Genomic DNA, 26,899 nt, shown 5'->3' on the forward strand with positions numbered 1-26,899 from the left:
AACGCTAAATATAGCATTTGCATTAAATTAAGGACATTTTACATTTAATCAAGGACATTTTAAATTGAGTTGAGGATATTTTCCAATTGAAAATAGTACATGCGATGCAGAAAAATTTAATACTTTCATGTTTGAACTCTTTGAAATCATATGCAATAATCCTTCTTTACATTCGTCTTGGATTATTATGGATAATGCAAGAATTCATAAACCCATTGATTTGTCAAATATTTGTTTTTTGACAAATCAATGGCATTCATGATTCATGCCAATTAAAATTACTTTCACCATATTTGTACATGCTTAATCCCGTAGAAAACATTTTTTCGAAGATGACATCTTATGTGAGAGAGGTTTTGTCTTCGGGAATGAAAAGAAATAATCTTCCTGATTTGATTCATGATGTGGTAGTAAGAATTACTACAATGGACTGTGTTAATTATTTTATGAATATGATGAGAAACATAACACTCGCAATACAAAATCATGAGTTTTAATTAAATAATTAAACTTATATTTTATGTTGTTTTAATTTATTAAACCAAATACGTCGCACTAGGCTAGCACATGTAGCGCTACGGTAGCGCTTGCCTGTCTGGATGCACCCATTGTCTTCGCATATAGTGCAGGTGTGGTCTGTAAATCTGCTCAATTTGTTAAATAAGTAAAGGTTTTGTAGTGGATGTTGCAGTGCTTTCATTTATTGGTGATTGTGTTAGGTAACGTGAATATTGTAACATTAAATTTAAATATTAACAAAATAAAAATATTTTTATAGTATTTAAAATGTAGCAAAGAAGAGAAAGATAGAACAAGAAAATCGGTAGTTTAAAAGTGAATGGACCGAAATCTGTGCATTTGTAGCAAATACAGTAGGATTTCTAATGTGTTTAATATGCCATGAAAAGCTTTCAAACAATAAAAAATCAAATATAGAAAGACATTTTTTAAATAAACACGATACATTTGACAAAGCATATGCACGGGGAGATGAAAGAAAAAAGGAAGTAGAAAAGCTTCAATACAAAGTAAACCTAACTAAATGTTCATTTTCCAAATGGATAAAAGCATCAAGAAATACAACTATTGTTAGTTTTGTGGCCACTCAAGAAGTTGTTAAACGAGGAAAACCTTTTACGGACAGCGAATATGTGAAAGAATGTTTTATTAAAATGTCTGAATTTCTCTTCTGCAATTTTAAAAACAAAGCAGGAATAATTACAAAAATAAAAGACATGCCATTATCTGCTAAGATTGTAAAGGACATAACTATACAAATGGCAGAAGATATAACAAATCAGCAGGTTACAGATCTAAATTCAACACCAGGATTCTCCATTGCCTGTGATGAATCATGCGATGTGGATGACATTGCACAGATTGTACTTATTTGTAGATACGTAAACTCTCATGGACATCAGGAAGAATTACTCGATATACTGCCTTACAGGACAAACTCATGGAGAAGACATTGAATCTGCTGTTACCACTTGCTTGAAAAGTAAGGGTATAATATTAACAAAATAATATCTATTGCAATCGATGGGGTGCCGAGCATGAAGGGTACAAAAAAAGATTTTGTTTCTTTATTTAAAAAACACATTTTGCATGACATGTTTTCCTTTCACTGCATAATCCATCAAGAGATACTTTGTGCACAAACTTTTCTAAAAGAGATAACAGTAGTGATGGATTTGGTTGTAGAAATTGTTAACAAAATAATGGCAACACCACTACATCATTGGCAATTTTGTGAACTTCTTAAAGAAATCAATTGAGAATATTCCAATCTTCTTTTGCATAACAGAATAAGATGGCTTTCCAGAGTGCGGTGTTGATGTGATTTGCCACCTGCCTTGGAGAGGTTAAGTTGTTTCTAAGATAAAAAAACTTTGAATAGACTTAGAGAAAGGCACATTATTACATTTTCTTACGTTGAAGAAATATCAACAAGAACAGGCTGATAATAATTCCATATATTTAATCTTTTTCAAAGAAATTGTAAATATGCAATCTGAATTTAATGGGAGATTTGAGGAGTTTAGAAAGAACAAGGCAACTATGTCATTTTTATTGCGACCACTTGAAATTAATCCTGCCGAATTAAATTTTTCACCTTTTGCTGGAATCGATGAGGCTGCATTTCAACTTGAGTTAGAGGACCTGAAAACCAAGGATTTGTGGAATTCAAAATTTAGAAATCTTGAAGCTGACCTGGAGGAGTTGGAAAGACAAAAATCTACCCTTGCAATACAACACAAATGATCTGAAATAGAAGATCTTAAAAAGCAAGATCAGATTGCATTTGACACATGGAATTGTTTACCGGACACTTACATTTGGTTAAAAACATACGCATTTGAACTTCTATTAATTTTCGGATCGACATATTTCTGTGAGCAAATATTTTCTAATATGAATTTTATTAAAAGTAAGTTGAGAAACCAACTAAACAACATGAGTCTTTCTTCATGTTTAAAAATGAAAATTACGACTGTTTGCCGCATATTGAGAAACTATCCCAAGAAGTTCAACAGCAAAAGTCGCACTGAGAAGATATTTTAAATTAAAAAAATTAAAGAAATAGGTATGTTATTGGATTTTATACATATATTTTTATAAGGAGGAGGAAATCTTTGTTTTATTATTTAATATTTAAAAATATCATATAATTTCATGTGACATGCCACCCCTGTGTTTTACAAGTATCATAACGTGTTACTGTAAAAAAAAAAACTGAATAAATAATTTAGTTATAATATTTTTAAATGTAGTTTCTAAGTTTAAAGCAGTGATGAGCAATTAAATAGTAAATCAAATACTCAGTTCGATCCCCATAAAGAATATTTTCTTTTTCTTTGATAAGAAAGTATTAATTTATTTTCCATTATTTAGGTATATTTTAATTTTTTAACCTGCACAAATTAATCCACATGTAAAAATCAACATTCATGAAATAGATTTTTAATTAAAATATATTAATTCTGCCATACAAAACGAACACTGTGGACTGCACAAAAAACCTGAGAGGGCCGCATGCAGCCCTCTCAGGTTTTTTCTCAGGCTGCATGCAGTAATGATCATCATTACTGCATGCAGCCCGCATGCAGTAATGATGATCATTACTGCGTGCAGCTGCCTAATTTTTTTTTTTTAAAGAGATATAATTTTAAAAATGGCTCTTCACTCCAAAAAGGTTGCCAACCGCTGGGTTAAACCATTAAGCATTTGTGATTATTAGAAGTAAATGAAAGCTTTGATACAGATGTCCAGTTTGTCCTGATGTGGACTGGTGATCAAAAACATATATTGGGATACCATACAAGATATGCAATATGCAGTCATTTTTAACCCTTTAATTGCTGAGAACATATTATTACGGGTTCAGAAATACACGCCTGCTTTGCTGAGCCCGTATATGTACGGTTGGCGTGCTTCCCATATTCAGACAATTTTTTAGTATGGATAAGAATCGTAAGATATTCAAACTTCATGGGTAAGTTCCTCCATCTATTGCCAACCGATTGAAGTTTATTTGACTTGGGTTTCTATCTTCGTATGACATTTAAAGAGAAAAATTTGAACTGTGCAACTAATCATATGCAGCACAATGCATAAACCATGTGACTGCGGGGATTTCACAATATGTCATCTACCAGTAAATATCCGTGTTATCTTACTGATGATCAAATTAATGAATTATTAACAACAAATGAGTCGAGAGAAGAATTGTCCGATGTAAGTGTTACAAGCAAGCAAGATAGTGACAAAAGTCTATACGAACGTGCGTAAGCGAATGTGTACCGAAGATGTATTGTTCAAGTGGTGTGATGATGCATTTACTCCAAGTGTACACGAATTTGATAGCAGTAATGCAGGAATAATCGCAGGTAATATCACTGATGATTCTTCAGCTTTAGATATTTTTGGACAATTTTTTACCATAGAACTAATGACAGCAATAGCTGATGAAACAAACAAGTTTCATATCTTCACCACAAATAATGCACCATCTACACCATCTTCATGACCAAAGCAGTGGAAAAACACCACCCCTCAAGAACTTGACATTTTTCTAGCTTTTACTCTGCTAATGACAAGGGTAAAAAAAACTTAATTTCTGAATATTGGTCTACAGATCCTCTCTCCCCCCCCAGTTTTCTGATTTGATGGCCCGGGACAGATTTTTGTTGTTACTTAGATTATTGCATTTTAGTGATAATGAAAATCAACCTGAAGGAGACAGATTATATAAGTTGAAATCTGTAATTGAAAGTCTAAGAAAAAGTTTCAGTGAAATGTTCTACCCCTTTCAAAATTTGTGTATAGGTACATTCCTTCAAAAAGAAGTCAATTCGGAATAAAACTATTTCTTATCTGTGACTGTGAAACAGGTTTCATCACATATTTCATAGTGTGCACTGGGAAGGACACAGACATCTTCCCTGAGTGTGACCTTGGTGTGTCAAGTGCAGTTGTGAAGACACTTATGATGAAATATTTACATAGGGGTCACACACTATGGATCGACAACTGGTATTCCAGCCCTCTACTTTTCGACTGGTTGCATAAAAACAAGACCAATGCATGTGGTACAGTCAGGGAAAATAGAAAGGGGATGTCTAAATTTTTACAGAAACTAAATAAGGGACAAATAGAAGCAAAACATACAGACAATATTCTTGCAATAAGGTGGCTTGACAAAAGAGAAGTTTCTATGCTGACAACATTGCATGAAAATGATGTTACACAGTTGGACAAAAAAGATCGACAGACAAGAGAGAATATTGTGAAACCACATTGTGTGGTGGATTACAATGTCAACATGGGTGCTGTAGACTGGACAGATATGATGGTCACTTCTGTTGAGTGTATGAGAAAAACTATGAAATGGTACAAAAAACTATTTTTCCACCTCTGGATATGACCTTACTAAATTCCCACTGTCTCTATAATGTAAAATTTGGAAAAAACACAAACTTATCAGACTACCAACTCATGCTTATCAGGGAAATAATTCAAAAGTACCATATCTCCACAACAACAGGGAGGTTGAAAGGACATCCATCACCTGGAGATCAACCACTGCATCTCAAAGAAAGGCATTTCCCTTCTCTTGTACCTTCTACTGAGAAGAAGAAGAAGAATGCAGCTCGAGTTTGTTGTCTGTTCCAGTACCACTCTTGAGCAGAAGCATTGTGAGAGCTGGTATATGTGCACCAAATGCAACGTTGGACTCTCTGTGTACAGCCCTGTTTTGAAAAATATCATTCCATGCTAAATTTTTAGGATTTTCATACAGTGGCACTTGGTAGGCTTAGTAATAACTGTTTTGTAAATAATAGTGCACTTTATATATTTTGATTAATTTCTACATAAATTAATGTGCAGAATTTGCATAATCAAGTGGACACCCTTGATTATGCAAATTTTATAAAACACTATTATGGCCATTTTTGTGAGTGAACAAGTGTATATCAAAAATGTATGATGCTGTCTGGACAACTTCTTACCTCAGTAAGAATTTTAATTGATTTTATTTGTAAATTAAACCCATGCACTGAATTAATTTTTGCAAAATTAATTCAGCACATGGGACAGTGTCAGTAGAATATAAAATCAGCAGTTAAAGAGCAGACCTGAATAACGTCATGAATGACATCCTGCAAACAAACCAAAGGCAGACTCAAGAAATAATTGTTTCTCATCTAACTTTTGCTTGTTTGTAGGATGTTATTAACATGTCTATTTATATTTTACTAAGATGCAGAAATAAAGAGGCTAGGTTTCCCTTATTCATTCTTTCATCCAACATCAGAATTGGATATATCTACAGTTATATGACCAATTATCTGATCATTTGGAAAATATTCTTGTAGTTGATTACCTTAAAGGCAATTAAGCGAAGTACTGTCATACATACTGCAGGAATGTGACATTCACAGGAATTTTACATCCCCGTTAATTTAAAATATAATCACTGTCATGTTCAGCTAGTTCCTTGTACTATATTTTTTCTTGTATAATATTTTTCTAATACTTCACACAAGTATACAAAAGAACATGGCAGTTACAAACTTCTTTACAGTATCTCACTTTTCTGATGGTTGAAAGGGAGAGTGTTAATTACAGCAAACAGTTCAGTTTCATACATAGTCTTTCTCTGTTGGAAAGCTGATGGTTTCATTATTTATTGCTTAACTACTTTCAAGCAAATTTTGAGTTCGAAATGACTGCAGGTGGGAGTTGTTTCGAATTATGGCCAAAGCACCTAATGCTATAAGGCCAGTGTAGTATTGGCTGTTAATTGCATGTATTCTTCTGGCAGGATTTCCTCTTTTGTGGGATGAAGAACTGAAGTTTCCAGGAAGAAAAATCCTGAAAAACCTATCACTACCCAGACTGGTTTCGACCTTCATTGAGATCTCTTCAGTGGGAGAGACCTCAGGGACTTCATATCACTTACCTTCAATGACTTCATTGGCCTCTATATACAAGTAGCTCAGACATGAATATATTTCATGCAAAACTTTGTTTTGCTTACTTGGGAAAAGATTAAAACCAGGTATAAAATTTCTTGGCATCTTTAACATATATGACACCTGAGGTAAAAAAACTTTCTACATCTTTCTCTCATCCAGAGATTTTTATTAAGAAGGTCAAGCACCTTTTGTCTACTTGTATAGGAGATGTATATGACTTCTGTGTTATTTCAACCTTGGTATCTCTCCTGGGTCTGGCTCCCACTGAAGAGACCTCAATAAAGGTCGAAACCAATCTTGGTATTTGCCCTTCCCATTGTGCATTGCATTATACATGCCTAAAAGGGAGTGTGCTTCGCATTATGGGATATGGGATACATACTAAGGCAAGTGATATGAAGTCATTGACCTCTGTATACAAGTAGCTCAAGACTTGAATATATATCACGTGCAAAATTTTGTTTTGCTTACTTGAGAAAAGGATTAAAACCAAGTATAAAAGTTCTTGGCATCTTTAAAGTATATTACACCCAAGGTAAAAAACTTTCTACGTATATATTCATTCAAGCAGCTACTTATTTGTATGGCGTTATGTTGGGATGTGCCAAACAAGGATTTTGGATTTTGCTGAAGCATACTGAATTAAATTTGGTATCCAAATTTTTTGGAGAAAAATATTAAAAATTGATAAAAATGTTTTTAATAAATGTATATATTTTTTGTTCAAAATATTTATGTATAAAATTTAATTCACTATATTTAAAACTTAATTATGCTTTGGCCAATTTGCAGAATGAAGAAAGATTAAAAACATGTATGATACATCACCTAATTGTGGAACCACATGAATATATATATATATATATATAAACTTTTAATTTAAAGATGCCAAGAAAGTGATGTGAAGTCATTAGCATCTTTATATGAGTTGCCCAGTCCTGAAATTACTTCAGGTGCAAACTTTGTTTGCTTACACTTGGATAAAGGATTAAACCAAGACTATAATCTCTTGGCATCTTTAATCTATAGTATAACCAAGTGGAAAAACTTCCCACATCTATTTCTAATCCAGAATATTTTAATAATAAGGTATGAAACTTTTTTACTACTCGTATGTGACTTCTGTATTACTTCAACCTTGGTACTACTGATTAGATTATGGTTTTTAGTGTTTGGCATATGTGCTCACTTCTTTCTGCTAGATAACTGTGCTTGATTAGATTTTCAGTGGCGTTTTGTGTTTTTCACATTGCACGGGCTTATCCCAACTGAAATTTCTACTCTCTCACCCTCTGCACGAAAAATGCATGAGGTCAATGGCTGTGTATATTCCCCACCCAAAACGAGGACCAGTGGTGGATAATTGGTTTCTAGGGAAGTAGAAAGTTCGAGCTGAGGACTAGTGAAATTCACAGCTTCACTGTCCTTACTCAACAAATTTTTCAAACTCTCGGTCTTTGCTAGCAGACTTTTGGCACTGCTGTTTTTTCCTTGCAAGTAGATCCTCTGATCTAGGACTTTGTTAGTAAACTTTCAGTATTCAGCATCAATCCAACGCTCTATCAACTGTCATGAGCAAAATTAACCCAGATATCCTTATAGGATCACTCAACAGAAAGCTGGCACTCAGCTTTTTTTAAAAAAAAAAAAACTTCTGAAAAAATTTGAGCGACTGGCCCAGCTTTCTCAACTTATGCTCTTTGCTGGCAAATGATGATGAAGGCAAAGACACTGCTCCAGTGGAGGAGAAGTTGAATTTGGTGATTGCTGCTCCCTCAGATTCCGGAGAGGTTCGCTTGCACAAGAAGTGCAAAACGACAACCACAGAGCCACCCCAAAGACGATGCCACAGACGAGGACGGTCCCATTTCTGCCTCCTCCCACTCCAAAGAAATGGTGCCCCTGATCATTCTCAGGGAAAAACACAGATGGACATCTTTGTTTTTCCATTAAGATCCAGCCAGCCACCATGATGGACTACCAAAGAATTACTAAAGAAATGGATACTAAAGGTGTATATAATATAATAGAAGGTGTGTTATACAATAACACACCTTCTCCCTCAGCTCAGAGAAAAAAATTGAAGGTGGTGCTCCAAGGTGTATCTGAGGACATAGCCACAGAAGAAATAGCTACTGATCTCTGCTATCAAGACCTACCACCTATTAAGGTCAGCAGAATGCTCAGAGCTGACAGCAGCCCGATGCCATTAGTCTTGGTAGAGATCCACAACTCATATAAAAATATGTATGACTTAACATCAATATGTGGGCCCAAGATTATCCAGAACCTCTGATTAAAAGGGCTTCAACTGGGCAATGCCACAGATGTCAGAAATATGGTCATGCCCAGAAGTTGTATAGAATACAAGTGCCTCAAATGCAGTGAGAGCCCCCACCAAGCCAAAAACCACCCCGATTAAATGTGCAAACTACAGTGGCCCTCACCCTGCCAACTACAGAGGATGCACTCATCACCCAAAAAATGAGGGGTTGACTCAAGCAAACAATCTATCTGCAATCTACAGAAACTCTGGCTCCTCAGTCTCCTATTGTTCGGCATACTACAACAGATGCCCAGCTGCCGCAGTCTGAGGCCTCGAGGAAAATGAGTCTTCAAGTTAAACATATGCTGAAGTGACCCACCCAAAAAAGACAACACAAGAACAGATCAATCGAAATCACAGCCAAATCTAATGGCGGTCATTACTGCTTCTCTCGCAAACATGCTCCAGGACTTCAGGAAACTCTACAAAAAGATTCTTGTACGAAACCCAATTCATCCAACTGTGCTCACTAATGATCAGGAATAAACTTATCCCAGACACCCTACAGATTATTGCATGGAATGCAAATGGACTAAAGAACAAAATCCTGGGACTCCAAATATTCATGCAGAGATATCACCCAGATATTATTTTAATAAACGAATCCCATCTTAGACCTGCAGATAACCCCAAATTAAGAGGATACCAGCTCCACAGAAATGACAGGCTTGATTACAGAGGCAGTCAAGTTAATCGAGATGACTAGCATAGAAGTTTCCACAAGCTCAGCTGGAAAACTTTAAAATCTATGCTGCCTATAACCTGCCATTAAAAACTTTGCTACTTTCCAATCTAGATGCCATCCTTGGCATTAGTGAGTCCATCATTATCGCTGGGGATTTGAACTCAAAATATTCTTCTTGGAACAGCAGAACTACCAACAAAAATGGCTGCATTCTTTTCAACTATACAGGATCTGACTACTCTGTTTTGGTAGACCCAACCAAACCAACTCATCATAGTCCTATTTGCACTGCGGACATTCTAGATAGTCATTCTACAGAATATTAAATAACAATTCAGCCTAAGTACATTAAATAAATTATTGTTGAATCATAATCCAATCCTACTCCAGCTAGGAAAACAAGAACAACTTTCTCTCCCCCTCCCCTTCTTCACATCTTGGGAAAAATTATCTAAAGTGCTCCCTAAACATATTGGTTCTGTTCCTAATATAAAAACCAAAGCAGAAGTCGAAATAGCAGTTAAAAATCTTACTAGACAAATCAGTGCAGCTCTAACGGCAGTCACCTCAACTATAAATGTCCTCAAGCCCAGTCGTTTACCAGAAGACATTATGAACTTAATCAAAGAGGAAAACAAAGTAAGGAAAAGATACCATAATACTCATGCTCCACAAGACAAAATAATTCTCAACAAACCTAACCACTCAATCGGAGAGGCTTTTAAAATGCATAGAAACCAACTATGGGAAAATAAGCTGGCTTCTATCTCACCTGCTGATCTGGAAACTATTAAGGAATCTCACAAACAAGAGTAAATCTCTCCCCTCCCCCTCCAATCTGACCTAGGCCTTGCACATTTGGACGTAGACAAAGCTTAAGCCATGGCAAGGAACCTAGAACAGCAATGTAGACCTGCATGTGAAAACTTCAACTAAAATTTTTGATATCATAAAGAAATTAAAGAATAAAAAAGCTCCTGGCCCTGATGGCATCACAAATAAAGTCATAAAATTGCTGCCCCGTAGAGCCATTGTGCATCTTACCAATATAATCAATGCTATATTCAGATTAAAATATTTTCCTTCCCCTTGGAAATTTTCAGATATAATTCTGATACATAAACCACGAAAAGATCCACATCTACCTCAAAAATATCTTCCCATCAGCCTGATTTCAAATTTAGGAAAAATTGCAGAAAAAGTCATCCTCTCCAGACTCCAAGCCTCAATAAACAAGTTAAACATTCTTCCAAAAGAACAATTTGGATTTCGCCAACATTATAGTACTATCCAATAAATTCACAGATTAATTGAATATATCACCACTGGCTATAATTGGCATCAACACACTGAAGCTGTATTCCTCAACTTAGTCAAAGCTTTTGATAAAATCTGGCACTATGGTTTACTGCACAAACTTAGTTTAATCAACTGCACCATCTCCAGCAGTACATTAACTATGTACTGCTGGAGATGGTGCAGTTGATTAAATCATATCTTTGTGATAGATTTATGCAGGTCAAGATAAACAGGACGATATCCATCCAGCATCATATCTTGGCTGGAGTTCCACAAGGATCCTTGTTGGCTGCAATTCTGTTCTCAATATATATGGCAGATATCGGCACAACCCAGTGTCGTCCATCATGGCTCTCTATGCAGATGACACAGCAATACTAACCAGATCCCCTCAGCCACACCTTGTCACTAAAAAAACTTCAAGAAAACCTGTTAATACTAGAACAATGGTTTGATAAATGGAGATTGCGAATATCTCCCCCCCCCCCCCCAGAAGAGCATAGCTATGCTCTTCACCAGAAGAATGATTTCTTCAAAGGGGACATCTTCCTATTTAATACTAAAATTCCTTGGCAAACAGAAGCCAAATATCTAGGTGTACTGCTGAACAGAAGACTAACCTTGAACCACTATATCATGATCTTATGTGCAAAGGCATCTAAAGATTAACAAGAACAGCAAATTAAACACCAGAATCAAACTGCTTCTCTATCAGATGATGATTCATCCCATAATTACATATGCTTCCATACTTCTAATACTAATATTCTCAAATTGCAACAAGTGCAAAACAAATGCTTACATATGATTCTAAACGCTCCATGGTTTGTCAGAGACATTCAACTACATTGGGATACAAATATCCCCTATATCTAGGCTTACCATTTGTCTCAGTTTGAAGGTATGGTCCCGGCCAGTTTGTCATTTTGTCCTGGTTATTTGGTAAAAATTTAAACGTTCAGAATATACACGCAGTACAAAAAATGCAGCCTCGGAAAATGGCGATTAGGCAACACAAATACCCCACTTTGACTCTGGCCTGTACACTGCGTTGCAAGTCATTGTTGAGTTTAGATTGCAAGTGGTCGGTGTTTCTTTTCAGCGTGTTGTTTGTGATTTTTTTTTACTTCATTAAATTAATTTAACCCCAAAATGCCAAAAAGAAACCACGTGTTTACAGATGAATTAAAGGATTATCCGTTTTTGAAAAACGTTTGTGGTCCTATTGACAAAGTGAAATGTAAACAGGACATAAAAATCACTCAACATGTGCGAAACATAAGGCTAGTCTAGCAGCGGCAGGAACTTCCTCAAAGATATTGTCATATTTTAAAGGTGCCGATCCAAATGACAAAGAATTTTTAATAGCTGCTATTCACGATCTGAGCTTTAAGTCTGCTGATTGTTCATCTAAATTGATATCAAAGCTTTTTGAAACAGTTTAGACTGGTTAGAACAAAATGTGAAGCTGTCATTGTTAATGTGATTGAGCCACTGTTGTTTCAGCAATTTTGTGAAGATTTAAATTTTGTCACAAAACAAATTTTGTGACGATATCAATTGATTCTTCCAACAGGAAAGAAATTAAAACTGTGCCGTGTGTTGTGCGGTATTTTGCATCAGATTGTGGAGTTAAAAGTAAAAGTTAAACTTTTCGACTTTCAATCAGTTCCCGGTGAAACTGCAGAAATACTGGCAAACCATTTAATGTCAGTTATGAAAACTCATAATATAACAAAAAAAATTATTGCATTTTGTGGGGATAACTGCAATACCAATTTTGGGGGGTGTAAAATGGAGAGGAGAAAACAATATTTACAGTCGATTGAAGAAGGAACTAGGAAGAAATATTGTGGGCATTGGTTGCAGTGCTCACATCGTTTACAACTGTCTTCAAACTGCAGTTGATGTTCTACCTATTGAAATAGAAGCTTTAGTAGTCAAAATTTATAAATATTTCCACATTTATATGGTTCGAGTCACTCAACTAAAAGCATTCTGTGAATTTGTAGATGTAGAGTATAAAAAGGTTCTTCAACATGGCAACACCTGTTTTCTTTCACTACTTCCAGCTATTGACAGAATGCTTGAGGGACTGAAATCATATTTTATTTCTCAATAACACTTTGGTGATGATAAAACAGTTCTTTGATAATGATTGTGGTGAAATGTATTTGTGGTTTGTGCACGGGCAACTCAAATTGTTTAACAAATCTATCTTGATTATGGAAAGTACAAAAGCGAGTGCAGCAGATATTGTCATTGAACTTAGAAAATTAAAAACAAATCTTGAGGAAAGGCGTGATAATAAATTTATACCTCAAGAAGCAAAAAAGCTTTTTTGAATACTGGAAAATAATGGAAGTATTAATATTAATACAATACTACAAGAGTTTATGAAATTTTATGACCATGTCTTTCTTACATTGAGCTTTTGGGAAAACAGTTTTGGTGGAGCAGAATCTTTTACTTGGATAAACAACAATGAATTAACTTGGTCGGAAATTGAAGCTTCAGGTGAAAAAATTAATGAAACTCTTGCAAATAATGCAATAAACATGGATGAAATGTTTGATGAAGTGGTGATTGCAAAAGCTTTTTGGTTGGCAAACTATGACATTTTGAAAAATACAAGTTGCGAAGAAAAATGGATACAACTGTTCAGTCATTTCAAAGAAAAGAGCATTTCATTGGCCAATCTTGTCCAAATTATAGAATACATTTTCAGCCTGCCAGGCACATCTTCACCTGTTGAAAGGATATTCTCAATAATGAATAACATGAGGTCTGAAGAAAGAGGAAGAATGGCTGAATCAACAGTAAAAGCTGTATTGAGCTGCAAACTTAATAGTGAACTAAATTGTAGTGAATTTTTCGATGCGATTAAAAATAACAAAGAATGTTTTAAGAAAGTTCATGGTAGTGATAAATAATAACTTTTTAATAATAAGTTATGTTCAGTTAAGAGTAATTAAAAATTATTACTACGAAATGTTGTTTTTTGTTAACCACTCCGTTATTTAGCCTTTTGAATCATAAGTACTTAGTGTAGAAGGCATTACTTTCTGTTTTGAGCAAACTCTCAAAAATGTCCCGGTTTGATAAAAAAAAATATATATATATGGTAAGTCTACATATATCTATTCTTTCCTGCAATCTCTAGCAGCAAAGTTCTTTATAAATACATCTTCACACCCCAATCAACTGGTGCAACAAGCTGCCAACTACGACTAAATGGATCTTTTCAAACACAAAAGATCAAAAGCCATCCTAATTTCAAGTAACAATACGTAATCTTCGTAATCTCAATGCCCTCTCAGGGCAAACGTATAGCTCATCCCTCATTGTATCCCTATCAGATAGCGGGGAATATAAAAAGCATCTTGCTTCACCCTTGGAACCAGCAACGTTATGTGTTATGCTTGGTATCACTTCTGGGTCTTGTTCCCACTGATGAGACTGCAATAAAGGTTGAAACTGATCTGGATAGTCACCCTTCCCATAATGCATAGCATTATGCATGTTTGTAAGGACATGTGCTTTGCATTATGGGATACTAAGGCAAGTGATGTGAAGTCATTAGCTTCTTTATACTAGTTGCCCAGTCCTGAAATTACTTCAGGTGCAAACTTTGTTTGCTTACACTTGGATAAAGGATTAAACCACGAATATAATTTCTTGTCATCTTTAATTTATAGTATAACCAAGTGGAAAAACTTCCAATAAACTTTTAAAGTTTCGAAAACTAACCGGAGAGCTTATGATAATACAATCTTTGGCATCAGAGTTACCTTAGTTTGCACTACTTATCTATTTTTGTCTTCATTTCTGCTTGCATGTAAGTTTTTTGAACTTGGTCAATATCTCTAGTTAAATCCTTTCCAATATTATTAACATACAAGTTAAATGGTAGTCCATCCAGTTTATTAGCATTTTATAAGAAGGTGACAGTAGAATTGGATAAAGGAAATAGCTCTACTATGATACTGCTGGATTTTGCAAAGGCATTTGACAGAATACAGCATGGAAAATTATTACATAAGTTGGTGCAAATAGGAATGGATATAATATTGGTGACATGGATGGGGTGCGTGTGTGTGTGTGATAGACATCAGAATGTGGCATATGGTGGAATGGAATCAAGGCAAACAAGGGTGACTAGTGGAGTGCCACAGGGCTCTTTACTAGGACAACTACTTCTTCAGTTTGTACATTAATAACATAGCAGAAGATTTTAGGGGAATATTTAGTTGTTTGATGCAAAACTGGGTAAAAAGATGATAGAGATATCTTGCAGGATGACTTAAATAAATTGGCAGTGTGAACAAAGGACAGTAGTTGTCAATTTAATGTTGTAAAATATAAGGTAATGCACTTTAGAATGAAAGGGTTGCATACTTCGTATCATATTGGTGGTTCTAAATTACAGGAAATTGAAGATATTTGAAATTTAGAGTACATATAGCAAGAGTTGGCAAAATAGCTCTAAGGATTACTTGGATGTTGAAGAACATGTTGACAAGTAAAGATAAGGAGGTTATTATCCCGCTTTATAAGGCTATGATTTGGCCAGACTACGTGCATGTATTTGATCACATTTCTAAAGGACTGGGAGGTGGTGGAGAGATTCAGAGACCACTGAGCTTGTGACAAGTCTGTGGAATGCTCCCTGTGAGGATAGACTGAAGTTGTGCAGGTTGCAGACTTTAGTAACTTGTAAGTTACTAAAGAGATTTTATAAGATTAACACAAAAGGAATTCTTCTATACATGGGGAGTGGGGGTAAAACAAGGGGTCCCGTTTGGAATTTGTCTAAGAGTGTGGTTAGTAAGAGTATGTGAAATAGGTTCTTTACTTGGAGAGTGATGAATGAGTGGAATGGATTGCCAGAGATGGTTGTGAGTGCTCCAACAGTAAATAAGTTTAAGGAGATGTTTGATAGGTATTGTGTTAATGGATAGAGTGGGGCTCTTGTGATGAGTGTTTTGACTGGATCGATATTAATAATAATAATAATAGCATCAAAACAGACCCCTGTGGCACCACTAATTACTTTCCTCTGTCAGGAAACTGCACTCCATACATAATTTGCTGATACCTGTTTGAGAGCCTGTTACCTAACTCACTAATCTATCATCCAATCCCATATACTCCAATTTGGTTACCAACTTAGTGTGGCAAGCTATCAAAAGCCTTTGCAAAATTTAAATATACTTCTGTATATGCACATCCTATCTCCCTTGTCTAATACATTCATCATGACAAGTACAAAGAATGGTTCTGTTATCAATCCACTTTTGTATCCTAACTCTTACCAGCCTCTCCTATACCTTAACTACAACTCCAGATATACAAATTGGTCTATAATTTGTAGCCTTAGCCTTAAAATTGTTCTAACTCCACCTTTGTGAAGTGAGATAATTTTATCTTCCTTTCACTATTTTGGAACTCTTGCTATTGCAAGACTTGGTAGGCCAAAGCTGATGCAAACTTCCTGGAACATTTCTTTCAGACATGTGGTGATACATCATCAAGTCCTATTGCTTTATTAACATCTAGCTTAACTTCTCATATACCACTTGGTCACTCACTCACCAGTAAGTCTTCTCTCATTTCATTCTCTACGCTTGAATTTCTGATTTCACAACTGACGATGAACCACTCTGAATTGCTCACTGAATACCTCGATTGCCCTCTGCAGCAGTTACCAATCTATCATTTTTGGCCATTAATATTGTCTTGCCATAATCATTCTTTCTACATATTGAAAAAACTCCATAGGGTTTTCATGACCTGATTTGCTCATATTGCATTTTTTTTAGTCCTTACCAACTGAGTCACCGTCCTGGCCTGCTCTTTATATTCTGTGCAACTGATTATTACTGTTGTTCATCTTGTGATGCCTTCATGGCATCTCTTCTTCTTCTTCCATATTTTATGCTTATTCCTTTTATTCATTCATTTGACACTTACCTTATTCAGCTTTTGACCTTTGGAATACATTCACACATTGATACAGTTAAGTATTTTTTCTCATTTTCCAACCAGCATTTATTTTTTTCCTGTTTAACTCTCCATTCTATGCTATAGCTCTAAGATGTCACCTAAGTTTCTTATAATCACCAACCTTGTAATTCCACATATATTATCTTTTCCCCACAGAAGTCTTCATATGGCTAGCCATGACCCAGGTGATCACTTCATAATGGAAGAAAGTGTGACACCCCACACACAATCACATCTTCTGATGAAATGATCAGATATAAATCTCAATTCTCAAATGCCCTCTATTACATACTGCCAAAGATAGTTGTCACTCAGAGACTCAAATTCATTTTCCTTATTCCCAAATGCTGTCTCTTCATTCCAATGTATATTCCCATAATTAAAATCATCCATAATGATTGCCCTTCCCTTGTTTACTAACCCAAGTTGCTTATACACTTCTTCATCACTACCTTCGCATTCCCTGTCTTATAGCAACATCCAACTAAATATTTCTTCCTGCTAACCTCCACATCCCACCACACTGCCTCAAAACCATTGCCACTATTTCCATCTTGCATGTCTTCTACGTTATGTGGATATAATTCTCCTGCTATCAACAGCGCTCCCTCCTCCTCCCTTCTTGTCTTTACTGTCCTTGCAAAAAACATTGTACCCTTAGATTTTTATTCCCGTCAGGATATCATCCTCATTCAGCCATGCTGCACTTATTCCAACAATTTATAGTCAAATAAACTTGATCACTGAACGATTTCATCTCCCTTATTTTTGATGCTCCTGGCATTTGTAAATAAACACAGCAGTTCACTTTTAGGCCTATAACTACTCTTGCCCAATCACCTTTATTACCACTTACCCCATATATCTTCTTGGTCTCAATCCCTCACATCCTGATCCATTCCATCCCTATGCTGATCATCCCCATACACACATCCACTACTACAGCGAACAGCCACTCTCCCTATCTACCCCAACTTTCCACATTTCCCTGTTCCTCTTGCATTACTCGATATTTCATTTTTTCTTACGCTGCTACTTTTTCCATTAACAAGCACTTCAGTCTCATCTGCTTAACTCTCTTGATCTTTAACTTCATGTCTTATTTCCTGTTTTCTTGCTCGCTTCACTCATGCTAGGCCGTTCAAATGTCATTTGTGTACAAATCCATTCTTCCAAATACATACCACACTTCTACAAACTGCACTCCCTTCTCCTCACAATCTCTGCCAGCATACCATTCATGATTCTTGCTCTCCGTCTCAACTCATCATTGTCATACCTTGGCAACATAGTGACAACCCTGCCTACTATGCTGTTATCTTTCACTCCTCCTGATAATATCTATCCTTACATTCTTATTTATCTTACATTCTCCTTATGTCTCATCAAATCATTTGTTCCTGTAACCACCACTAACTCTCCTGCTTGTTTCCTTATCATACTGTATATTCAAAGCGTGAATTGTCTTTCTCATTCTCTCTTGGAAAGCAGACTGTATGGACTCTGTCATTAACAATACTGCTAATCATGGAATTTTCATATGCTGCTATTCTCAATTCATTTGTCATCTCTTTTTCTCTATTTTCCCCTCATTCTATCCTTTTGCACTGTTTCATTTTTCCACCAAATGTGTAATATCACTTAGCATGTTCTTCATTTCATTTCTCATTTTGAACAGCTCATGCATTCTGCAATTTCATTCTCTGTCACCCCATAACCTTGTTTCCTCTTGTTCTGCCATTCCTTTCTTCCGTTTCCACATTCCTATGTTCTTTTGCTTTTATATCACTTACTTCTGTTTCTTCATTCATATGTTCTTCACTTCCTCAGTCTTACTTGCTTTCGTTCTGTTATTCGCAGTTTTTTGCACCCACATTTATGCTACTTTCATTCCTTCATTCTGCATCAATGAAATATTGCACTTTTTACAAATCCATACCTTCTGTTGTCTCCTGTTCAGTCTCTCTACAAAGTCGCATTTCACCATTACATTCATGACATCAAACTATCCTTAGAAAGGTCTACATTATTCATAGCATTTGCTTTTTGCAGTTCTCATTCGCACTGTCATTTGCTTCATTCAGGATTTAAAATTCTGTAAAAACGAGTTAGTAACAAATCCACAAAGCTTAGCAATCACACAGTTACATTAAACTATCAAAAATAAACAATATTCTGCTAAAACGCAATCACTATTGCCAGTTACTACCCAAAATAGTACTTATCTTTTCTGGTACATTGAGGAATGGCTGTTCCTTGATGCCTATTCATTCCACTACTGTACAGCTTCTATCTGCTGCATTTTCGCCCTGGACTGGTTCACCTCTCCTTATTTAACCTAGTGGCTCTGAGCTCTCATCGAAGTCCGTATATTGATATTGTGAAAAGGAAACAGGACTCCAGTTTTAACTTTTCACAGATTACAGTAGATAACTCCACCTCCTGTTGTATATCTTTTACTACTGTTCTGTTAAAATTCATTTAATTTCCACCAAATGGAATCATCTGTGGTTCCATTTACAGTATTCTTTCTTTTATTTCTAATTTTTTTTCGATTGGCTCCATAATATTTTTGTCACCTTTCTGATTTTCATCTTCTGTATTCTTACCATTGCTTTCCCATGACTTTTACATGCTTCTTTGCTTTTTACATTTTCTCTGTATTTCTCAGAATAGCTTACTTGCTAAGAGATTTCGATATGCTTTCTTCTTTTTCCATAACTGTCTCTTTTTACTTATTGTGGTCCACCATGGTGTTCTTATTTTTCTCTCCTTGTAGACAACTTCACCACATGCCTGTCTGGCTGAATAAGTCAATTTTCTCTTCAGAGACCACCAATGCATGTCCAAAGTTTTGCTCTGGTTTTCAAACTTTCATTTTTTTTGTTTGATTCTTTTTAAAACTTTCTTACAGACGTATGTTTTCAATGTGATGTTCAGTTTTATCCTGCTCAGAACTAAATGGTGATCACTTCCTGTTTCAAATCCCAAGTATATTCTTATATTCTGAACTAACTTTGAAGATGTTTCTTGTGTCTTCTCTTCATTTGAATTTGTTCACATCCTTATGCTGGAACATGGTGTTCACCGATGACCAGAACATGTCCTGAAAATTCAGCAAATGTTTACCATTATTATTAGCATGGCTCTTTTTTCCAAATTTTCCCAAAACATTTTTGTCTCCTTTTCTTTATATCAGTTTTCTTCTCTAAAGATTCAAAATTTTCTTCATTTCTTCTTTAGTAGAACCTTCTGTGGAACAATGAGAACAAGTAGGTATCATTGTCCAATTCCCTATTTTGATGCTGTCCCCCCATCACACTACTTGAAATTGCTACTATTCAAGATTATGCTCATGTTTAGTGTTGAATGGTGTAGCTACTCCTTCTTTTTCCTTATCATTATTGCCTAAATATGTCTTTTATTTGTTATTTGTAAGTCTTTTTGTTTTTGTTTGTTTTCATAACAGCTATTCTATGTTGTACTTTTTGTTATTATTTACAGCATCTCCATGTAGTCAAGAGACTCATCGCTGGAGACCCAAATCAACCATCATACACACAAATCCTATTATACCTCTCCTTGAATCCATTCACTATCAGGGAACTTGCAACCAATTCTGGCAATCCATTCCACTCACTCACTCACCACTCTCCATGCAAAAAAAATCTAGTTTGCACATCCCTACTAACCACACTCTTACACAACTTCTACTGATGGCCCCTAGTTCTCTGTTTGTCATGTATTGAAAATTTTCACTTGCATCAATTTTATAAAACCCCTTTAATACCTTAAAAGTTTCTATCATGTTCCCTCTTTTTCACCTATCAACTAAACTTTTTAATCCACAAACCTTCAACCTATCCTCATTAGGAGTTTCCCACAGACCTGTCATCATCTTGGTCACTTGTTTCTGAATCTTTTTGACCAAATCTGTGTGCAGTAGTCATCGAGATGTGGGCAAATCATAACCTTATAAAGAAGGATAATTACTTCCTCATCATCAAGTAATTTGTTGAGCTATGTTACCAACTTTTGTAATATGCCCTCTGAACTTGAACTCTTTGTCCACTATTATCTCCAAGTCCCTAGCCTGCAAACTAATACCATCAATATGATACACCATATGCAACCTTTTCAACCCAAAGTGCATAACCTTACATTTTGCAATATTAATTTGACAATCATTATCCTTTGCCCACTATGCCAGTTTATTTAAATCATCATACTGTATATTTATATCACCTTCATAAACTATTGCTCTTCCCAGTTTTGCATCATCAGCAAACAACTGAATATCCCCCCCTCCCTTAAATCTTTTCCTATGTTATTGATATACAAATTAAAGAGTAGTGGCCCTAGCTACGAACTCTGAGGTACTCCACTCCATACTACACTATATACTTCTCAGACTCCACTCCATACTACACTATATACTTCTCAGACTCCACTCCATTATATACTACTCTATGGTATCTGTCAGCCATCTTCCTCTATCCATGCTACTACCTCATATCCATTCCCATCCTCTCCAGTTTTTGTATTAGTTTTCCATGTGGTATTCTGGTATAGCCATTACCTTTATCCAATTCTGCTGTCACGTTATTATAAAATGTGAATAAGTTATTAAGACAGGACCTACCTTTTACAGTGTCATGCTGTTCCCTATAGAGTATCGTATCCCTATCCATCCACTGTTGTATTTTATCTTATACCATTTTACCTACACTTTAGCTACCTATATCTACATTTTACCTTATTTTACCTTACCTCAGTGTATTTTATCTACCTCAGTGTTGATATGCATCTCTGTAACATTAACAACTGTAAAATCACTACCTTGATGATACACCTTTGCAAAATGATCACTCACCAACTCAACTATTTCTTTTGGTTCAGTTACCTTCCTACTACGAGTTAAAGCCATTCTCCCATAGTCATTTTCCCTCTTACTTGCTATATAATGAAAAAACTCTTTTGAATTTACTTTGCCTGTTTGACTAATTCTCTCTCTCATAGTTTGATTTGGCCTTTCTTACCATACTAATCACCTTTCTTGCTTGCACTTTGTACCACTCATGAGTATGCTGATCACTTTTTAATTATATTTCCTCCACAATATTTTCTTTTTTTTGCAGCTCTTGCTTTATCCTACTCATCTACCTAATTCCAACATGGTTTATCCTCCTGATCTTGGGTATGCAGTCTGATACTGCTTCCCTCAAGCAATTTCTGACCACTCTCCATGCACCACTGACATTCTTTCCTTGTAGCTTCTCAAGTCATGGCACTGTTCCAAGGTGACTCCTAAGTCTCTCGGAATCACCAGCCTTATAATTGAACGTAAATCCCTTCTTGACAGAGAACTCCATATGTTTGGCAACTTTCCAGAACAAGACCACATGGTCACTTTCCTGAATTGGAGGCTGAGTGTCTAACTTATTATGGATGCATCTTCTGATGTTATTTCTCTAATTATATACTTCTGTAATTCTTTCTGCCAGATTCACTTGTTTTTCCCTTAATACTTAATAAGTATTAAGGGAAAATAAGTCATGTCATTTCTACTGGTGTTGATTTGGAATGTGTTCTAGTAGCTGACTTTTATTTCTTTATCCTGGTTCTCTGACAAAAATTATCATTGGCCATGTTTAACTTGGCATGCCCCAGCTATCATACCACCATCTTTATAGTTTAAGCCCATACAGAATACAGTTTGGTCAGTTAAATCCAAAATTGCCAGCCCATCTTCATTTTTTCATGAGAAAGGTGAGTATTGGACATTAAGCCAGAAGCCCTGATTAGTTTCCTGTCTTTCTTGAAAGGCTATGTAGAGGTTCCTCCTGGTTATCTAGCTTTGACTCTTAAATGATCACAATTTAGGTTAATTGTGACAAAATACAATTTAAAAAAAATTATACTTTGTATATTGACTTAAACCATATAGTATTTCACTGAACAAATATGGTGGTTGAACATGATCAAATGTCTTCATAATCATTTAATTTATACAAATGATGAAAGGTTGGTGAAGAGGCAGCTTACCTATACTCTGATCATTTGTTATACTTTGATATTTTGTTATATTATCATATAATATATTAGTGTGACTTACTGCTGAAACGAAGCTTTGCTTTTGAAATGTATGTTACATTAATCATGTTTTATTTCACAAATATAAAGACATTATAAAGTATAATGTTTATTTTTAGGGCATATGTCCTGATGCAATAAATCTTAAAATTTGTTCTCCACATGTGGTAAATCTCACATTAATTGATCTTCCAGGAATTACAAAGGTAATATGTTATCATTAATCTTCCTGCTTTAAATATGAAAAATTTAAAAATTTTTAAAAAATGGTATTGATTTTTTTCTTTTATATTGTTCATGACTTTTATGCTGTAAAAGCTATATAAGATATTGAAACATTTATCTTTTATTTGAATTTGTCCTCTGAGCTGTCAAGGATGGGGGGGGGGTTGTCTGTAGAAGTTGAGTTTATGTGCAGTTAAGGAATGTGTGAGCACTAGCTGTGCCACACACACACTGTTCTTACAGAGCAGTGTATGGAACAGCTTGCCTATTGAAATGGTGAGTGCATTTACCACAAATGAGTTTAAGAGAAGGTATAATAGCTAGTGTGGGTGACTGTATGTAGCCTCCCTTGATGATTCCTGGACTTTCTGAAGGTCTCATATTTTCATTAAACATTAGTTACACTATGATAATTACCATAAAAAAATACTGAAAGATAAGTCCTACTTACCCATGGTAAATCTGTTGATTCCAGTAAATGTTCAGATCTAAATTAAAATGTCATGTTTATCTATTCTGATTGGTTTGCACCTGTTTAGAGGGGCCTCCACAACTCAACTTGCCTAAGCAAATCAGGGAGATGATGAAAGCATTATACTCAGTTTTACATCCAAGTTCTTATTTAAAAGCAGCAATATTTTTGAAAAGTTTATTTTTGTTATGTTCTTTCTGTTTTTGCTTGTGAGAAAGTTATTGTTTATTGTTTAATGCTGCAGTTCTGATGTTATATAATTATTTGGATAAAGGATTAAACTAAATATATAATTTATAGTCTAACTAAGAGGCCTGTGTAGCTCAGTGGAAGTGGCGCTTGGTTGCTTGAAGTCAGACTTAAGTTCAAGTCTAGTCGCCTATTTAGAGGGGCCTCCACAACTCAACTTGCCTAAGCAAATCAGGGAGATGATGAAAGCATTATACTCAGTTTTACATCCAAGTTCTTATTTAAAAGCAGCAATATTTTTGAAAAGTTTATTTTTGTTATGTTCTTTCTGTTTTTGCTTGTGAGAAAGTTATTGTTTATTGTTTAATGCTGCAGTTCTGATGTTATATAATTATTTGGATAAAGGATTAAACTAAATATATAATTTATAGTCTAACCAAGAGGCCTGTGTAGCTCAGTGGAAGTGGCGCTTGGTTGCTTGAAGTCAGACTTAAGTTCAAGTCTAGTCGCCGACTGGAGGAACTTTTTCTAAGCCGTTCTTTGACCGATTCCTGAGTTAGTCGATCTCTGGCATGGGCAAGCAGGTTTTTCCTTCCGTAAACTCAAGAAAATCGACCGTAGTATCCACATTATTTCAGACAGTAACATATCTTGTTAGGGTTAGGTACCAAGAGATGGCAGCACTTAAACTGCCCACTACTCAGTCTCCAAAAGCTAGATAGGGTATAAAGGCCTCGTCTACTCCCTATAAGGGGAATAAAAGGCATTAGCTGTTTTTTTTTTTTTTTTTTTTTTTCTAACCAAGTGGAAAAGAAACTTTCAACATCTTTCTCTAATCCAGAGTAATATAATAATAAGGTATTGCACCTTTTGGCAACTGGCATATGGAAATATGAGTTCTGCATTGCTTCAACCTTGGTATCACTGCTGGGTCTGGCTCCCACTGAAGAGACCTCAATAAAGGTCGACATTGGTCTGGGTAGTGACCCTTCCCATAATGCATAGCATTATACATGTCTGCAAGGAGATGTGCTTTGCATTATGGGATACTAAGGAAAGTGATGAGAACTTAGTCCACCTTTGCCATGAGTTGCCCTAGTCCTGAAGATACTTCAGGATAAAGGATTAAACTAAATACATAATTTATAAGGTATTTTGAGCTGAACCTCATTGAGCCAAAATTTGTGATAAGAGAAAGGTTTTGAAAATGCGGCTCGGTTATGTGAACATAAATATGTATGTTCAGTAGCTGAGAATGAAACATGAGTAAAATCAGTAAACAGAGAAGATTATTAATGAAATGGACTATAGATTTTGAATATATATATATTCAATAGCAAAAATGAAACATTAGTAAAACCATTACAGAAAAGATTATGAATCCATTAGATTCATAGTCTATTGGATATTATGAATCCAATGGACTATAGATTTTGAAAGCTTAAGAATTAAAATTATGAAAACTAAAAATTAAAGAACAACCAAAATTGAGAAAAATATACACAAGACCAGCAATGTAACAGTGTGTTAGCCTGTGTTGTGGGAATGATTGTCAGATTATAAACAGCACAAAACTGACTTTTCTTAATAATAAATAAAGTAATTACTCCAACACATATGTTTTAGTTTCCATAAATTCTTCATTATGAATGCTGACCACCGTGTAACCTTAAAAGAAAGAATGTATTAAGGGGATTTTAATGGGGGGGGGCGAATTTATTTTGTTTATTCACCAGAGAGTGCAAGGTTAGATAGGTTCGTCTTGTGTTTACAGCATCCTGATTGGTTCTTATCACTAGAGATTTGACAACATAATTTGTTTTTGTTTTCTTGGAAATCAATGGTGGTAACTTTTAATTTCAGGAGAGTAAAACTCGGACTCGTGATGAATGGTAAAGCTGGTGAAAGTCTTGATCATTATGCAGAATGAATACTCGCCGAAATTAAGTCATAGCTCTTTTTGCAATGCCGATGACCTAGTATACTATAGTACATGATCTAACTAGAAAATTATATTTGCTTTCAAACACTAATGTTGTACTTATTCTTTCACTTCGGGCACGTTTTAAAATGGATAGCACTCAGCGGAAACTTTGCTAATGAAAATCCTAAGCGTTGTCTGCTTTCGTTGTTACGACTGCCGTGCCTCCTGGCCACCAGTACACAGTTTAAAGAGAATTCGCAAGTCTTCGTGACAAAAATCTTTACAAGGAGTGTATTTAGATTGTACTGCAGGCAATGAGTAGTGGTATTTGTTTTGATATTAGTGTATTTTTGTTTCTGTTTCTGTTTAGTTGTGAAATGTAAGTATTCAGGTAGGGGGATGTTGCATTCTTGGTAATGTTATAATAAATGAGACTTTAAAAGAATGAATAGTAGATCCAATGTAAGCATCTATTGCATCCTGATTGGCAGTTAAATTTGTAAACATATTATACTATAGTAATACATTAATCTGAGATATTGGCTTTATGTTTGGGTAAGTTGTGTAGTCTGTTGTTTATGATGCAATACAGTTTTGTAATTAGAATATTTTAAGATGTGTTTGATAGCTTTATAGATATTGTGAATATAAATAAATAAAATTAATCACTCTCCATTAATCTTGAACCAACCAACCCCCCCCCCCCTCTTAATATGTAATCTTAAACCATGTGGCAAGCTCATAGTCAGTTGGCACTGTGTATAATGTGATGGTGATGATTTCTGTGAAATGGTGAGCACTCTGTTATGTTGCTGGTCTTGTACATATTCTACTAATTTTTGTTCTTTAATTTTTTAGGTTTCAGAATTTAATTCTTAAGCTGTCAAAATCTATAGTCTGATTCATAATCTTCTTTTTGTACTGGCTTTAGTCATGTTTTATTTTCTGCTGTTGAATATATATGTTTACATTCACATAATTGAGCTTCATTAGCATCACGTTTCAGCTTAGTCAAGTTCAGCTCTGAATACTTTGTCATCCTTACCATCTAAAATACACAGCCAGGTATTACTTTTAATTACTCTTAATATAAATTTAAAAAATATATATGTTAGTCAGATCTAAATTATGCTTTAATTGGAAAGTAGAGTAGTTCCATCATCAAATAAGTCTGGCTGTTTTTTGATATAGCGATTTA

General features: G+C 35.2%; 1 protein-coding gene across 2 annotated transcripts in view; it reads left to right on the forward strand.

Annotated features, from left to right (window-relative positions):
* The window catches only part of Drp1 (dynamin related protein 1), a 265,058-nt gene that overhangs the window by 41,031 nt on the left and 197,128 nt on the right, over positions 1–26,899 (forward strand). For both annotated transcript variants that reach the window (XM_090391003.1, XM_090391012.1), the window contains exon 4: positions 23,011–23,097. In XM_090391003.1, the coding sequence (XP_090247129.1) occupies positions 23,011–23,097 (87 nt within the window). The remainder of the gene's footprint in view (positions 1–23,010; positions 23,098–26,899) is intronic.

Source organism: Typopeltis vanoorti, chromosome 1 (assembly GCF_054136105.1).
Source record: "Typopeltis vanoorti isolate ZY-2024b chromosome 1, IOZ_Tvanoo_1.0, whole genome shotgun sequence".
NCBI classification, from domain to species: Eukaryota; Metazoa; Arthropoda; class Arachnida; order Uropygi; family Thelyphonidae; genus Typopeltis; species Typopeltis vanoorti.